Here is an 18225-nt window from a genome sequence, read left to right as displayed (position 1 = left end):
AAAATGACACCATCCAGTGCTCTAAATGATTGTGGATTTGGTCAGATCAAATTCCTCAAGCACATTATTTGGGGGAGACGATTTAGGGTAGAAGCCGGTGATCAGGGCGGACATGTCTACCGCCCTTACTTACCCGAGGAATCCTGCGTCAAGCCCCTGGAGGCCGGCTCTCCCTGGCATTCAGACCACACTGGTTCTGTACAGCCTGCTGAGCAGACCTGCTCACCACCGCCTGCTCCTGGGCTCCCTGCTGGGAAAAGACCAGCAAAGGGCCTGATGCTCCAACGTGCTGAGAGAGAGGCCAGGCCAGTCACTCTGTGGATGGGTCCTCCACCCTGCTGTCCGATTTTAGGAGCTCTGTTTGTAGCACTTTAATAAGCATGGAAATGGGTTGAGGGATCAGGATTTATCATCAGAGGGCCTGGGTTTGAGGCCCCGCTCTCTGTTGATAAGCTGTGCGATCTTGGATTTCTCCAGACCTCTGCTCCTCATCTGTATATGGAGGATGATAACAGAGCCTCCTCGTAGGGCTACTGTGAGGAAATCGTGCGATGCTTGAAAAGCGTTATTATACATGATAGGTCATAGCGTAGGACAGGCCATGGGCAGAGATGACGAAGGTGCAGGTTGGCAGATGAGTTTGGGGAGGGGGTGTGCAGGGGTTCGAGACAGCAAGGAGGAACTACAGAGTTGAGGAATGGGGAGTGTATGCCTTTGCTGGGGCTCCTATAACAAATTAGCACAAATTGGGTGGCTTAAAACAATAGAAATCTATTCTCTTACAGTTATGGAGGCCAGAAGTCCAAAATCAGTCTCCCTGAGCTAAAGTCAAGGTGTTGGCAGGGCCATACCCCCAGCAGAGGTTCCAGAGGAGATTCCATTTTCTTGCCTTCTCAGCTTCTAGGCCACTTTCCTTGCATTCCTTGTCTCCTGGCCCCTCCCCATCTTCAACGCCAGCACCTCGCTTCAGTGGTCATGTGGCCTCACCTTCTGTGTCAAATCTCCCTCGGGCTCCCTTTTATAAGGGCAACTGTGATGGCAGTTATGCCCAGCCAGATAATCCAGGATAATATTCCCATCTCGAGACTGTAATTAAATCACATCTGCAAAGTCTCTTTTTGCCATATAAAGCAACATTCACAGGATATCAGGACCTAGATACTTGAGGGCCATTGCATAGCTGACTACAGGAAGTACAGGTGGGTTTTGGAAGCCAGGCTGAGACACATGGTCGGAGGCTGCCCAGAAGCCAGGCAGATGTGATGCTGAGTCCCTGACTACCGCCCCACAGGGTGAGCCCAGGGTGGTCCTGAGACCCCCAGGAGGAGTCCTATGGTGACAGTTCTGGGGTGATAGAGCTCCTGCTAGATTACAAAAGGGCCTGAACGTGCCTAGTAGCAGGAGACAGACTGGACATTCATACACTAAATACAAATAGCAATTGCATACCAGGTCTTTACGTCAGGCATTTGATATTTCTTCAGTGAATGTTGGGTAGACCCTACTACACCTTGAATGCTCTGCTAGAGAACTTACACTTGATCCTGTAGACCAGAGGTTTTCAGCCCTGGAAGCACATGAGACCCACGGGGTGTAGTTTAAGATAAATGATTAATGCTTGGGACTTACCATCACCATCACCAAGATTCTGAGCCAGTGGTTGGGGATGGAATTATCAGGATCCTTTTAAAGTGCTCCAGATGATTCTAATGGGTAGCTGTGGTTGAGAACCCCAACGCAGAGATTGGAAACAGTGATGGATACTAAGCAGTGGAAGGAGAAATTGGGTTTGTGTTTCGGGAAGACGCTTCTGGCTGCTTGGAGGCTGGATTGGTGGGTGGGAAGACCTGGTGCTTGGGATTGTCTGTCACCTGCAGGAGAAATGGTGCTCAGGCTTGGATTAGGATGATGGCCAAGGGGAGGGAGCAGTCAGGAGCAGAGTAAATCCAGTTTGGGGAGGAGGATCTTGCATGAGGCAGTACCGGGCCCAGACGAATCACCCCGGCTGGGCAGACAGCCAAGCTGGTGACAGTCACCTTGCCATCGGGGCAGCTCACTCACCCTTGGTCTTCATCACCTGCAGTTACAGACCAGTGTCAGCCAATCAGCAGCACTGCCTTCAAAGTTGAACTCACAGCATCGTTACTTCTGAACTGGTCCACGGAAGATTTCTACGATTTAAACACTGCCATTGGCATCATCAGGAGGGGAAAGAGGATTTTATCCATACAACAAGGGCTCCGTGAGAAGCCCACTTGATGGTCAGGCCTTCTTTCATCCTTAAGCTTGGCTTTCAGCCCAGCTCGTTCCTTCTCTTTCGCACTTGCCCCCTTTAGTGCTGTGCTAATTGATTGTCGGTTTGTTCCCAGGAAGGATGTCCATGGACGTGACCCTGGCTTCACAGTTCAGAAGTTCAACAGTACAGAGCCTTTCAAAAATATTCAGTCCCTTCTTCCTTCCTATTTATAGAGAGGGCATTTTATAGGTCAGCAACTTTTTTTAACAGTTTTATCCATTGAACCCTTTGTGTAAGCAAAAACTTTCAAACTTAAAAAGAAGGAGCAGGGACTAAATAGATAAAATGTGTAAAAAGATTCCAGATGGATTCAAGAACGAAATGTGAAAAGTAAAACTAAAAATTAAACAGAAGACAAAGTAAGAAGGTATCTCTGTGACCCAGGCTGGGGAAGGACAAGACCCCTAAAAGCACAAACGATGGGGAGAGAAGGGACGGATCCAATTATGTCAAAATCACGGGTTTCTGCCCAAAAAGGAGGAGCAAGTTCAAGGGTGCCGCAGAAGCGGGTGAGAGAAGCCATGTGTAACCTCTAAAACTGATCAGGGATTAACTCCTAGAGTAGTAAGGACCTCTTGCGAGTCAACAATAAAAAGACATGAGTCCCTGTAGGAAAGGGGATCAAGAATAAGAAAGGGCAGTTCCCAGACAAGAAGCCTAAAGGGTAACACAGGGGAAGAGAAGCTTTAAACTTGTTTAAATCAAATAAAGGCAAACTACACTAATAACATACCTCTGTAAACAGTTAGTCAACTGTTTGCCCAATTGTCAAAATTAGAAATTTGGAGAACACTAAATGTTGACAAAGACCTAGGGAAATGGGAGACCTCTGGTGGAACAGTCTAATGCCAATTAATCAAATTAAGTATCCATATACACTATGACCCAAAATTCTACCCAGAGATTTTTGCAAAAGTCCATAAGATAGACTGTACAGGGATATTAACTACAACACTGTTTGTGGCATCGAAAGGCTAAAGGTAACCTGAGTAGCCATCCCTTGGGGAAAAGAATAAATAAAGCATAGTAGATACACACTACAAAACAGTTATGCTGCAGTGAAAGCAAGGAACTAGAGCTTCATCATCCACGTGTATGAATCTAAACCCAGTGCTGAGAGAAGTAAAGCACAGAGTGGAGTCTGTAGCCTGGTACCACTTATGTAAATTTAAAACACACACATAAAACAACAATACAGATTTTCACAAACAAAAAGGCAGACAGATGATAGATAGAAAGATAGATAGATAAATAGATAGATAGATATAGACAGATAGATGATAGATATATAGACAGACAGGATACGTTGATTTTAAGAACATTTATCAAACACTTAAACATGAGTTTGTCTAGAGTTGAGGGGAGACCACTGAAGGGCAAAAGGAATGAGAGCAGAAGATGAGGATAAAAAGAGGAAAAACAAATAAATATAAGTAAGAGAGGAAAGTTGCCCAGTCCAGTAATGATAGTATGCCAAGAGACAAGGAATATGATTAACTCATCCTTGTGTCCTCCTCTTCCCCCTCCTCTTTTTCCTTTTTTCCTGTAAAGTTATGAATTATAAATGGCTAAGTTTCACTATAGAAACTATGAAAATATAAAGAAAAAGAAGTGAAAACACCCATGTTACGGGTTAATGATGCTGCTTCCTTCCTTTCCTCCAAATATATGTAATTTTTCATATTTATAAAACTTGGAACCTATTTTTTTTGTTTTGGTTTTTGCTTTTCTCACCCAGCATGATCTCATGAGCATTTCCTTATGTCCATGGGCATTTTTAAGGCAAACTCCCTCTGAAAGCAGAGTTCCTGCCAGCTGGGGCATCCCCAGGGCCTCTGGGTTTTCAGGGATTGTTCAGGAAACCTTGAAGTTATGACTGTTGACTCGAGCTGAATGGCCCCGCCGGACACACTGATGGAGACACAACAGTCAGGTGGCCACATGTAGATTTGGGGAAACGTCAGCCTCCTGACCCAAACTGGGGAAGGCAGTGATGCTTAAGTTTCGTCTCTGGACGGGAGCTTGCTAGGTTCCTGGGGCTGCCACTGGCAGTGATGAAGGCATTGGAGAAATGCGGGACTTACAAGTTGGCAGTCGCACCCCTCACCCCACGCAGACCCTCCCGTGGGGTCAACTGCTGCTTGCTGCAGACTCCGTAAAGGAACCATTTCCATTCTACAGCCCTTCTGGGAGCCACCTCAGCCATAATCAAAAGCCACCGTACTCATTTCCTGGGGCTACCATAACAAAGTACCGCAGGCTGGGGGGATTAAACAACAGAAATTTGTTTTATCACAATTCCGGAGGCTAAAAGTCTGAGACAAAGCTCTCGGCAAGGTTGATTTCTTCTGAGGCCTCTCTCTTTGGCTTGTAGACAGCTGTCTTCTCCCTGTGTCCTCACATGGTCTTCCTTCTGTGTATGTCTGGTCCTAATCTCTTCTTTTAAGAAACAAGTCGTCTTGGATTAGGGCCCACCCATATGACCTCATTTTACCTTATCACTTCTTAAAGACCCCAGCTCCAAATACAATCCATCTGAGGTATTAGGGGTTAGGATTTCAACATATGAATCATGAGGGGACATAATTCCACCCATAATAGCCAGCAAGCACTGTCGCTCACGCATTTTGGTCCTTTCACTCATTCCAAAATGTGTCAGTGGCAAATGTGTCCCAACACCCAAACAGAGGCTTGCAAGGAGCATGAACTTCTTCAGAAAAAAATATCTGGGCCACTTTGGTTCTGGAGATTGGCATGAATCAAACCAGTATTCTAACCCACTCATTAGCAGAGGGGCCCTGGGGTACTTTCTTAACCTCTCCAAGCCTCAGCTTTCTCAGTTCTCTCATCTGTTGGAGGATAAATAACCCAGCTGCCCCCTCCTCGTATGTGTCAGGGCAACTCTGATGTGTGGTCCGCTTTCCCAGAGGACTCCAGCGAAAGCACTGAGCTCCCATTGGACACGCCCCCTTCTGTGTTAGTTTCCTAGGGCTACCATAACGAAGTCCCAAAAACTTAGAATGATGGAAATGTATTCTCTCACAGTTCTGGAGACTAGAAGTACAAAGTCAAGATGTTAGCAAGTTTGGTTCCTTCTAAAGGCTGTGAGGGAAAGATCTGTTTCATACCCTTCTCTTAGCTTTTGGTGGTTTTCAGCATTCCTTGGCTTGTGGCTGTATCACTCCAATTTCTGCTTCCATCATCCTATGGCCTTCCATCTGTGTGTGTCTCCGTGTTTTTTTATAAGGAGACCAGTGATTGGATTTAATGACCTCATCTTAACTTGACTACATCTGCAAAGACTATTTCCAAACAATGCCAGATTCACAAGTACCAGGGGTTGGGACTTCAGTATATCTTTTGGGGGGAAACAATTCAACCTACCACACCTTCCCTATATAGGGTGACCATCTCGTCTTAGTTTTCCCAGGACTGTCCCTGTAAGTATCACATCCCAGAAAACCCCTTTGTCCTGGGGAACTTGGGACAGTTGGTCACCCTCATCCCATCTCAAAATTGCTCCCCGACTAGTGCCCCCTGGATCACCTCCCAAATAAGCTCTCATGCCCCAGTCTCAGGCTCTGTGTCTGGGGCTGCCAGCCTGGGGCAATTCCTGTAACACTGGCCTGATCTCTAGGACAGAGGAACTTGGTAACTGGTAGCTGCTGTGGTTGGTGGCGGTTCTGATTGCCCTTATTTGCCAGGCACAAAGGCAAATGTCAGGTACAAATGGTTATATCGTGAGTCCGCCCCTCCTACCCACCTTGTTGTGGCTCCTTCTTTATGCCTTTGTTGTAGAAGATCTTCTCTGGTAGGTTCCAGTCTTTTTCATCGATGGCTGCCCTGCAGATAATTGTGACTTTGGTGTGCTCGTCAGAGGAGGTGAGCTCAGGGTCTTTCTACTCTGACATCTTGGCCACTCTCCAGGTACAAATGAGACACAAGAAGAAACTGCACAGACTTTGGGGTCAGACAGCCTGACCTTGAACCCTGGCTCTGCAGCTCAGCAATTAGGTGAAGGGCAGGCTGGTCAAACTTTGTCCAACTTTGGTTGCCCTCTTAGCCATAATTTTCATTTCTATAAAACAAGAGAATTGCCCCACTTTTGCAGCAGGGCTCCCCAAAGAATGAGAGACAAAGTCAAGACTTCGGTGCAGGGTCTACCCACAGACACTCAGGATTGGTTGCTGTCATGATCACTATCAGTACTGGGAAGGCTGTTTCCTGCCGTGCGATCTTAGGGTCACCTGGAAAGAGGAGACAGGACAGAAAAAGCAATCATGGTAAACGCTGGAAACTTGCACCACCCCTTACCAGCTGAGCCATCAGGACAAGTGGCCTCTCAAAGCTTGCCTTCTCCCCTCCTTCCTCCTTCTCTCCCACCCACCCTGCGCCCTTCCTGCAAAATGTTCTTGATGGGCTGGGCTGGGCTGCCTTGACCCCTGGGGAGATTACTATCACTCTCTGTTTCTCTGCCCTCAGCCACAGGCTGCCTTCTCCTCTGAGCCTTTGCTGTGGTCAGCATCACTGGGTCCCTTGGGTCGTTGGTTGTAAAAGCCTCCAGATAACTGGGCTTCTGCCATTAGCATCAATATTTTCTGGTTGGGAGAAAATGGCATGCAAATGTATGCCTGCTTGATTCCACTGGAGTTCTAAAATTCCTTTTGAGTTCAACAAAATCTGGGAACAAGAAAATGATTCTTTTCAACTTGAAAAATATCCCAAATGCCTGTGCAAAGTGAGGGGGAAAGCTGATGCAGATCTGAGATGGTGGGCTCTAAAAGCAAGCAAAACTGCCCCCAGCCTCTCTGGATGGGCCAGAGGATCCTCTGAGGAGAGAGCATCTTTCATGCACTCAGTGGCTGTGGGTGCCAGCATCGTGCTGCGCCCTGCAGGCGGGCACTGAACAGGAGGGCACAAAATGCCTAACATTTCAGGAAGAACCGACACAACTCTCACGGGATGGGTGTAGTTTCACAGGAGGAAGTGAGGTGGGGGTCTTTAGTGGGCTGACCAGTGCAGGGACCTTTCAAGCTGAGATTGAGGAAGTGTGTGTGCGGAGTGGGGAAGGGAGGCGATGCCTGGCAGAGAGATGGAAGATGCTGGCTGAAGCCCTGAGCAGGTACAGAGCAGGCATCCAAGGATGCCTGCCAAATCCCTCGAGGCGCTGAAGGCATGATAGGGAGTGAAGGACTCTGGGAAGCCACTGCATGATTTTAAGACATGATTCGTTTTGTACTTTTAAAAGACTTCTTTAGCTGTCTGCTGGGAACTAGATTCAGGTCAGGGGCAGGAAAAATGGATGCTAAGGTGATAGAAACCAGAACAGTGGTTAACTCTGTGGGGGAGTGGGGCGGGGGGGATGGACTAGAAAATGGCACAAGGAACTTTCTGGGGAGGTGGGAATGTTCCACATCCTAATAAAGGTGTTGGTTACACAGGGGTATACTTTTCTCCAAATGCATTGACCTATATATACACTTAAGATCTGGGTAAGTTACCGTATATACATTCTTTCTTGATAAAAAGTTGTATGTTTTTTAAGAAAGAAAAAAGATGTTTCAGGGTAAAGTCATCAGGACTTAGTAACAAAAACAGGCAGAGAGGGAGGAAATAGTCAAAGGTGATGTCGGGTGTCCGTCTTGGGCAGGTGGGAGGATGGCAGTGCCAGTTCTGAGAGCAGGTGGAGGAGGAGCCAGGGGCAGGAGCCAGGGGCAGGGAGGCTGCGAGTGGGAGACGTCGGCAGGGTGGTTAACGTGGCTTCCAGTGAGTTGACATGCCATCCATCAGGCAGCCACAGGGCTGTGTCTACTCAAAGGCTCCTGGGCAGCACCAACAAGACCTTAACTGTACACGTGACAATGACGTGGAAGCCACAACACATGCCAGAGATGTAAGTCATCACTAAGATCCCTGCCCCATTCTAACTTCCCCCAGAAGCATCCTAACGTTTCAGGTCCACTCTGCTCATAAAGTAGAACAGCCTGGCCTTGCAAAGCTCTTTGCAGAATTGGAGTTACAAGTGTAAGGCACCTGGCTTCCCATCAATTCTTAAGTGGTGGTCTGGGCCCTGACTCATCCGAGAGCTCGCTCGAATCACCAATGAACCAATGTTCCAGCTCCACGGGTGGGAGTGGAAACTCAGCAGAAGAATTGTGTTTTTGTCTCATCGTGAAAATGTAACTTGGACCACCTTTTGTACCTTCATGCATCTCCATAAGAGTCCTCCCATTTCATTCATTTATTCTCTCATTGGACATATTTATATTAAGAAAATGCTTAGAGTGAGCCGGGCACTGTCTTAGGCTGAGGGTACAACAGAGAGCAGGGGACGTGGATTCTGCCATCATGGAACTTACAACCCAGGCTGGGCTTGGACACCAGGCGAGGAGATGAAAAGTTGGGGGGAGAGGGAACAGCAAGCACAGAGGCCCAGAGTCAGCAGGAATCATGATGGGAGGCGGGAGTGACCAATGTGGAGGAAGCACAGGGGGTTTTTCTGTAAATAAAGTTTTATTGGAATGCAGCCAAGCACATTCATGTGTGTTTCATTGTCTCCGGTTGCCTTCCCACAAAAGCAGAGTTGAGAGGTCCTGACAGATTGGATGGCCCTCTACAGGAAATGTTTGCCGACCCCTGGGCTAGACTTCCAGCCTGGAGATGCCAAGGGGAGGCTAGATTGGAGGCTACTGAAGGAAGGAAACACACCAGGATTTTTGGGAGGATCTGCTGAGGGGACAGGAGGTGTGACGAATGACTTTCAGAGTTCTAGCCGGTGTGGTCCAGCCTCAAACATCCCCCTCTACATTGTGCAGAGCCCCACAGAGAGGGAGGAAAGCCGACATTCACATCACACTGGATGCTCGGCACTGTTCTAAACACCCTGTGATTAACTTACTTAGGATAAGAGTCCACACCAGACACTATGGTGAGTTCTTGGGACCCAGAGAGGGGTGACATGTGCCTCTGTCCCCAGGGAGACGGCAATTGGGATGCCGCCAACTCGCAAACAGTGGGACATGCCCTGTAGAGGTTTGTCGACATGCTTGGACCCCGTGTGAAAGATGAAGAGAAAGCTTCTAAGTCAGAAAGAGTGCTTCTGGTCAGTTCTTCTGGGGGATGGAGCTACTATTGCAAGAATTATTCATTCTAACTCGGAACGCTTTTTGCTTTTGATCATCTGTTTGATGGCTACTTCTAAACTGAACCCAGAATTACACCAGGTTATCATTTTGTTACCTCTAGAGCTCATGGCTTTTGGTGACTAGATTTCTAGGCAGTGCCCATGCCTCTCCCCCCACCCACACCCAACAAGGCTGATATGCAAAGGAATCCAGGACTAATTTGTCAGAACTCATGACTTTGTTCCCAGCACTGTACTTCCCATCTACTTTCCTAGTTCAGGGAAGCTGGCAGCTTTAAAGAGCTGCTCTGTTTTCACATCGTTCTGATAAACTGGAGTGGAAGAAAGCTGAGATTTCTCTTTATTCTCAAGGATCTTTTCCTAAAAGTAGCACTTTGCCATAATTGCCTAATATTTTTAGCATAATTTGGTGGTATAGTACATTCTCAAAAGAAAATTTGTTTCTCCATATTGAAGAATATGGAACACTTTCATGATCATTTGTAATAACACAATGGGTGTATTCAGAGAAAGGATGTAACTATAGCTTATAACATTTTCATAAGTTGGAGAAGGAAGTTTACCCAGGTGAGAGGGCCAGACACCTACACCTGATGAAGTTCTACTGTTTCTACTACTTTTCTTTCCTCTGAGGCTCCCAGGAGATCCTCAGGACCTCAGGGTCCTGCCTCTACTTCCAGACTGGTCCTCAGCTGAACCACCTGGGAAGGTGAGCCCCGCATCCTGGAGGATTTTTTTTTTTTCATCTAAAATGCTTACATCTGACTGCAGCTTTAGAGCTTTCTTTTGGTAAGATTCCTTTCGATACCTGTTCACCATGAGTGAATTACTGCTTGGGTTTAGGCTCTTTCATTTACACTATTAAATGTATATTTATATATGTATATTTTAATTATGTTATGAAACACATCATATGCAAAAGAGTATGAAATGCATCATATACATATCGACTGAAATTCACAACCTGAAAGTTGAGAGTTATGTTTTATTCGGTGGATGAAACTGAGGACTTTTAAGCCCGGGACACAGCATCTCAGATAGCCCTGAGAGACTGCTCCGAAGAGGCAAGGGGGGGAGCCAGGATATACAGGGGTTTTTGCAACAAAGACCAGGTAGTCGGAACATCAGAAGATTGCTGTTAATTTAAAAAAAAACCAGATTATCTCAAGTTAAGAAATTTAGCACTTTTCTATGTATGAGATGATGCAAGAGTCTGGGCTTACTGAAATCATTCCTTTGATATGCACCTCAGCTATCTGGGGCCAGTATCCTGTGTTTTCTCATCCTGAGTTTCTTCAGGGTGCAAAGTTGGGGGGGGCGGCTACAGTGTCTGATGATTTGATGGCGGGCATTCTGTTTCTATCCTGAGTTCCCTCAGGGCTCACCTTCAGGGTGGCTGTCATATGATGGCTTGATGGCTGCAACATCGTTTGTTTACTGATATGGCAGGCAATATTTTTCATTCATATATACAAACAGAAAAATTGTTATTATTGTAATTATAGAATGCATTATATTTAAAAGTAGTAGGGAAAATCAATGTAGTTAGCCAACTTAAGCTATTGCAATGCCCTGGGTGCCTCTCCCTAATCCCTAGCAGGGATTTTGTGCTAATTATTCTCTAGGTTTTCTTTAGGATTTGACCCCTGTATGAATGTGTCCCTTAACAATCTAGTGTTTTGCTTTTCCTGGTTTTTATATTTATACAGAGAGAATCATTCTGAAGGTATTTTCTGTGCCTTGTTCTTTTACTCAGCATGTACTGTCGAGCACCATCCGTGTCATATGCTCAGCTACAGGCCGTTGTTTTTTACTGCTCCGTAGAATCTTTTGTATGAACGTAACACAATTTATTTATCCCTTCCCTTTTCCATGAGCATTGGTGTCGTCTCCCATTTCCTTGCCCTAGAAATAGTGCTATTATACAACATTGTAAACCAACTATACTTCAGTAAAATAAATTAAAAAAACAAAAAAACAAAAACTACGTAGTGCTACTACGAACATCCGGGTACAATGCACAGGAGTTCCCTTGCTGACGGGAACGTTGGCCGTCTGCTATGCAAAGCAGGAGCCACCAGCCATGCGACTGTTGAACACTTGCACGTGGCTAGTGCAACCGAAGAACTGAACTTTTAATTAATTTAAATTCAAAGAGCACCACTCCAGAACAGATCCACTCTGAGTGTCATTGCTGGGTCATAGGACACGCACAACTCGCCTTGACTTGGTCATGCCCAGTGATGCTCCAAAGTAGTCGTGGCTATTTACAGCCTCAACTGTATATCCACAGGTATGAAAATGCGTGTTGCTCATCAACACTTGGTATTGTCATTGTCAGGTTTGTCACATTTTTGCCAATCCAATAGTGTGAAATGGTATAAAATTATGGCTCTAATTGCTATTATCCCAAATTACTAAGGAGAATGAGCACCTTTTCACAAGCTTATTTGCCATTTGTGTTTCCTCTTTTGTGAAACGCTCATTCATACATTCTGCCATTTTCTCTATTAGGTCATCTTTTACTTATTGATTCATAAGTGTTGTTTCTTTTATTTTGGGGTACAAATTCTTTGTTTTCTATGTATCACAATACTTCCATTTGTGGCTCTTGTACTCTTTGTATGGTACTCTTTTTTGTTTGTTTGTTTGTTTTGTTGGGACAAGAAATTGTGACTTTATTTGGAAAGCCAGCAGATCAAGAAGATGGTGGACTAGTGTCCCAAAGAACCATCTATGTATGGTACCTTATGATGAACAGATGCTCTTAATTTTAAAGTTGCCAGATTTACTTTTTTTAATTTATGAACTAAGCTTTATGAATGTGAAAGTGTTTTACAGAAAACCTCTAATATGATTGTGTCCATTTTACTAATGGGGAAAACAAGGCCCACACCGGTTGTGGGTGCTTCCCAGGGTGCCATGATGAGTTGAGTGTTTGACAGAGTCAGATCTGGAGTCGAGGTCTATTCCTTCTTAGGTAAGGTCCTTCCTGCAATAGACGGGCTGCCTAAAATCTCGCTCGGGGGACACTGGACTTACCCTCCCATACCAACCATACTTAGGAGGGGTTGAGTAACTTCTCAGGAGCAGTTGGGCAGAAAGTGAATTTCCGAGCTGTTTTGAAGTAAGAGAGGAGACAGGGAAAAAGTGACACGTATATCCTCTGTGCCAGGCACTTTGCCAGATCAACTGCAGTGAATGAATTTGCCCAAGAGAGGCAGGTATGGAAGTGAGACAGTGGCCTCCATATCAGGCCAACCTGGGTTCAAATTCTAGACACGGCCCTTACCAGCTGGGTAACTGCAGGCAAATCACTTGCCCTTTCTGATCTTCACTTTCTCACCTGTAAGAGGTTAGGAAGATCTGCTTTGCAACTGCTATTGGGGAATACTGAAGGATCCCAGTAACATTTATCTGCCCCCCCCCCACACACACCCCAGATAGGGAGTCCTGATAAATAATAGAGAGAGTGTGAGCTCACAGCCGGGCCCACTTCGGTGTAAGTCCTGACTCTCATTGATCCCTACGTGGCCTTGGACATGTTTCAGAAGCTCTCTAATCCTCAATTTCATCTTTTGTAAAAAGGAAAGAAAAGTGGCTGTATCATCATAGCGTGGGCTATGGGAATCGGATGAGATAATGTCTATAATATTGCTGGCACCCAGGAGGTGCTTAATAAGTGCATTTCTCTTCCCAGATTAAATGCAATCACAGCTTGCAGGTTGATTGCCAGGTTGCCGCATGACTGCTGGCACGAAATTATTTAGGGCAGATACCAACGAAGGTCCTTCAGCTTCCAGGACCAGGGTGAACTCCAGCTCCCAGCCGTTGTGCTCCATCCATCCAAGCATCCTCCCAGCCTTTCTCCAGCACTGGCCCTGACTTTCTGTTAGAACCTCTGGTCTTGGCGTGGCCCGAGGCTTCTTTCTTCCATTGACTCTTAAGCCAGGTCTCTCTTTATCTTCTCTCCCATCCTTACTTTCTAAGCCGTGAACACAATGTGAGGAACACGGATCCTGGGGACAGACTACCAGGTTTGAATCAGCTTTGCCTCTCACGCCCAAAACACTGCACCTGTAACTTCATTCCTCTCGGTTTTCTTATCTGGAAAACAGCACCCACGCCATAGGGTTGGTACAAACATTAGATCAATCAGTGTTGAATAAACAATGCTACTGTCAGCATCAGACTGGCCCCTCCCATCCCCCAGCCCCGTTCCCACCCCGCCACGTGTGACCCTGGGCAAGCAGCATGACCTCCCTCTACCTTGATTTCCTCATTTGTAAAGAGGGACAAATCAGCCTGTTACCCCAAGGCAGGAAGTGACCTTGCGTAGGAAAGCTCCAGCTTCATAACTGCGCAGAGGAGATGCCCACCTCTCTGGCTTCCTTCTTTCCTCTCATGTCTTAAGGCGGCCTTACAACACCCTCCTACTAACGACCCTCATTCAGGAGCAGGTGTCTGCAGAGCCAGTACTAGAACTGGAGGATTCTGTGGGCACACGTGTCTGCAGCAGGCTCCATCCCCCCATCAGAGTGGTCACCCCAGGGGAGGAGACCCAGCCAGGCTCTTCCTCTGGGGGCCGAGGGGGCAGAGCCTGTGCCTGGGAGGTGGACCCCCTCACCTGGCCTTCCAATAACTTGGCCCCTGAGAGTCCTGAGGTGGGCAGTGTCCTTTCCCAGGATGCCTGCAGTACCACAGGGTTCTTGGCTCGATTCTGTGAAATGGTGAGAAAAATCCTGTTGCCATACATTGGGTCTCTTGGGAAAGGAAACGAAGCAGGTGGCTGCTCCACCGGTGTCAGCTCTGCAGGTGGCAGAGAGGTCCCAGGCAGCTCCACGTGTGGCCCGGGGTAAGCAGGGAAGCTCTCTGAGCCTCAGCATATTTATATATTCAGTGAACATTTGTGAAGCACCAACTATGTGTCAAGGAGTCTCCCAGGTTCTGGAAATACAAGAAAAATAACAACTCCTGTCCTCGGGCAGCTTACCACCTGGTCGGGGAGAGGGTTAATAAACAAGTGACGATCCTGCTGGGTAGCGGTGAATGGTTTAAAGAACAATGAAGCAGAATAAGCGGAGAGCTGGGGGAGCCCTTAGAAACAGAGGTCAGAGAGAACTTCTCTGAGAAAGAAAGCCGAGATGAAGGGGAGTGGGAAAGCAGCATGTGCAGACATGTAGAAGAAGATTATTCCAGGAAAATGGAAGAGCATGTGCAAAGATCCTGAGGATATTGGAGGAGTGTCAGGAAGGCAGTGTAGTGGGAGCAGAGAAAGAGAGCGGGAGAGGGAGGTCAGAGAAGTAAGGGGGCCATATGGGTGCTGGGCTTAGAGGCCATGGTAGGGACTTGGGCTTTGCTCACCTGCCTTGGGATGTCATGGTACATTTGGAGCAGAGGAGTGACATGCTCTGTCCTTTGCTCAACAGAATCGCTGTGGCTTCTCTCTTGAGAATAATCTTAAGCCGGGACACAGGAGAAGCAGGGAAATCTGTTGGGAAGCTATACTAACAATCCAACGCAGAGATGATGATAGCTTGCACCAAAATGGTAACAGTAGAAGTGGTGACAAGTGCTCAGATTCAGAATATATGTCAAGGTAGAGCTGACATGATTTCCTGATGCATCAGATGTGGGTGTGAGAGATAAAGATAAGTGTTTGGTTGGCTTAAGCAAATGGCAGGATGGAGGGGCCATCGACTGAGGCCAGGAAGACCAGAGCAGGAGCAGGTTTAAAGCCTCCACTGGGACTTGGTAAGTCAAGATGCGCATTCAGCATACAAGTGGAGATGTTGAAAGCCACATTGAAATATCTCATTTCATCTTTAAAACAATATGTGGTATAGATCACCATGTTAGAAATGAGGAAACTTCAATCAGTGCATTGAAGTTCTATCCTAAATGGCACATCTTAAGTGTTGACACATCAGGTAAATGATGGAGCCAGGATTTGAATTCTACCCAACTGACTATAGAGCCCACCCCCTCCCTTCTCTGTTCCACTCATGGAATCTCTGTGGACAAGTGGGAAGGCACTTGCCCTCACAGCCAAGCGCTCCCAGGTGTGGACTCTCTACTCCATCCAGGACTGCTCTATGACCTCTACAGGGCAATGCCTCATTTAATTCTCACAAGAACCTATAACTACCATTATTATCCTCATTTTACAATGGTGGAAACTGAGGCACAAAGAGCCTCAGATTCAGTACATGGTGCCTCTAGGATGTGATCCAGAGATCAAGTTCTTCAACACTATGTCATATTACAAAAGTAAATGTTTGTCAAATCAAAGAATAGCATGTAATTGACTAAAATCAAGATATCGCTTGCTGTGAAGTATCATTCAAAGACAGTGTCACCTTATCTTTGAATCAGTAGATGTTTGTTAAATGAAAAAGGCACAGCCCTGACAGCTGGAACCTATAAAGCCTTTTATTTAACAAACATTTATTGATCAACTACTATGAGCCAGGCACTGTATGGGCACAGGAGCTACAGAGGTGACTGAGTCATGGAGAAGCTCAAGGTCTAGTGCAGTGGGCAGGGTCATTCCAGTGCTATAATCAGGATACATAAAGTAAAGTGATTGCATTCAACATTTCTCTTTTTTTCTAGTGTCTCTTATTTGTAAGAAGCCATACGTCTCAGAGCAGCAGTGAGTTAAATCTTTTGCATATTAGAAAAAATGGTGTTATCTTGTCCTAGCCTATGCTCTGGAATTTTTTTATGAACCGGGGAATTTCACTTCTCTTTTGACATTACACTTTTCTCATGTGTATATTGGAAGGAGGAAGAATGTGGTTAATGGTAAATATGAACTTAGGATAACATTCAGCAAGTATCACATTTTGCTTTCATGATGAGTAATTTTTATATGCCTTGTTTTCAAAATAAATAAATAAAGACTGCCATTTCCTCACCTTTACCGGTGTTTGAAGCTGATTCATTTGTGTCTCATGTGAGAACATCTCATGTAAACTTTTATAAGGCACATTTGCCCATAGAGCCAGCCTCACACCTGCAGTGTTTTATCCAGGAACATTGATACATGAATGGGAAACTATTAAAAAAAAATCAACCCAGAGATGGTTTCACAGCCAATTTAGCAATTGTCTTTCTGATGTTTTTTGTCTCTGCCTTCCCACAGAAAAGTCTGGACACCTACTGTTTCCTGGTCTTTGCCACAATCTGCCTCGCAGGTGCTCTCTATTTGTACTTTTTCCTGCCTGAGACCAAAAACAAAACCCATGCAGAAATCAGCCAGGCATTTGCCAAAAGGAACAAGGCCTACCCACCAGAGAAGAAAATTGACTCAGCTGTAACTGATGATAAAACAAATGGAAGGCCTGAACCGGATTCCTCCTCCACGCTGGAGAATTGTGTCAAAAAGAGGATTGTCTGAATGGATGATCTCACCATTTTTGGAAACGGAAGAGTCCCCTGCAAGATTAACGTTATTAAGTATTTAAAAATAAACCTTTGCTAATCTAACATCGCAGCCATTTGGGGTTTATTCACAGCTGAATCCCCCAAACTCTTCTGGCAGCTGGAAGGAATCACCCTATGTTTCAGTGGACCCAGAATTCTTCTGTAGAGATCCATGGCCTGCCTTCTTCATAACTTACCCCATGGTTTCAAAATGAAATTGGGGAAGTAGCATTTGAATGCTTTCTCAAAGAATAACAATCTAGTCTGACAGACGACTCGATGGACTAGAAATCCAGACTGAGTTTCCATTCCCAGCTCTGCCAGAAATAGCCTTGAGCCACCCTCAGCCTGGCTCCTGAAGCATCCAAGAACCCTTGGCTTTGATCCTGGATGAAGGTTTTCATACCTCCGAATAAATGCCTGTTTCCAATCTTTAGCTCTGCCTTGTGGATCTCAGACTCAGGAGAGGCTGATACCAACCCACCACCCTCCAGGTCCCGTCTCTCCCAGGCTGTCCCGTGGGGCTCCAGAAATATCTTCACCTCTGAGTATCAGATCTGCTCACAGAGGGCATAAAGGGGATCAATATGTAGAAGACCTAGAGACGCAGACATAAGAAGTAACTTCCCAGAAGCTGAGGCAGGGACTGCAAATTTAACACTGTTCAGTTGAAAAAAACAATGTTAAGAATGATTCTGAAGTTAAACCTAAGCTTGGAGGAAAGGAACACTGTGATTGATTAGTGATGTCTGCCACAGGTATAGAGTGAGAGTATCACACATGCTTTATGTTTGCCAATCTTAGAAGAGATTTACCTGAAAGACAATGTATTAGTCAGGGTTCTTCAGAAGAAAAGGAAAAAATATATATATGTATATATGTAATTTATTATGAGGAATTGGTTCACACAATTACAGAGGTTGAGAAGTCCCACAATCTGCCACATGCAAGCTAGAGACCCAAGAAAGCCAAAGGCCTGAGAACCAGGGTAACCAGTGGTGTGAGTTCTACTCCAGGTCTGAAGGCCTGAGAAGAGAAGTGCTGATGGTGTAAGTTCCAGCCCAAGGGCTGGAGATCAGTGTCCTAGCTCAGCATTCAGGCTGGGAGCAAATCCTCCCTTTCTCCACCTTTTAGCTCTATTCAGGCCCTCAGTAGATTGGATTCCCACCCACATTGGGAAGGGCAATCTGCTTTACTCAGTCTACCAATTCAAATACTAATTCCATCCAAATTACCCTTGCAGACACACCCAGAAAAAATGTTTAACCAAATATCTGGGCACCCCATGATCCGGTTAAGTTGACACACAAAATTAAACATCACAAGTCCACCCCTTGTCAACTTGGCACCTATATGC

General features: G+C 45.8%; 1 protein-coding gene across 4 annotated transcripts in view; it reads left to right on the top strand.

The window, feature by feature from the left end:
* Nucleotides 1–17444, top strand: part of SLC2A9 (solute carrier family 2 member 9) — a 236975-nt gene extending 219531 nt beyond the window's left edge. For 2 of the 4 annotated variants that reach the window (XM_061191238.1, XM_061191237.1), the window contains one exon: nucleotides 16588–17444. In XM_061191238.1, coding sequence (XP_061047221.1) covers nucleotides 16588–16842 — 255 coding nt within the window. In that variant the 3' untranslated portion in view covers nucleotides 16843–17444. Of the gene's footprint in view, nucleotides 1–2369; nucleotides 2511–16055; nucleotides 16096–16587 lie in introns of those variants that run through there. The other 2 variants (XM_061191239.1, XM_061191240.1) reach the window with 2 other exon arrangements.
* The last annotated feature ends 781 nt before the right edge of the window (nucleotides 17445–18225 follow it).

Source organism: Eubalaena glacialis, chromosome 5, assembly GCF_028564815.1.
Source record: "Eubalaena glacialis isolate mEubGla1 chromosome 5, mEubGla1.1.hap2.+ XY, whole genome shotgun sequence".
Classification (NCBI taxonomy): Eukaryota; Metazoa; Chordata; class Mammalia; order Artiodactyla; family Balaenidae; genus Eubalaena; species Eubalaena glacialis.
Note: the sequence above shows the minus strand (reverse complement) of the source record. Positions and strands in the feature narration are given on the sequence as shown.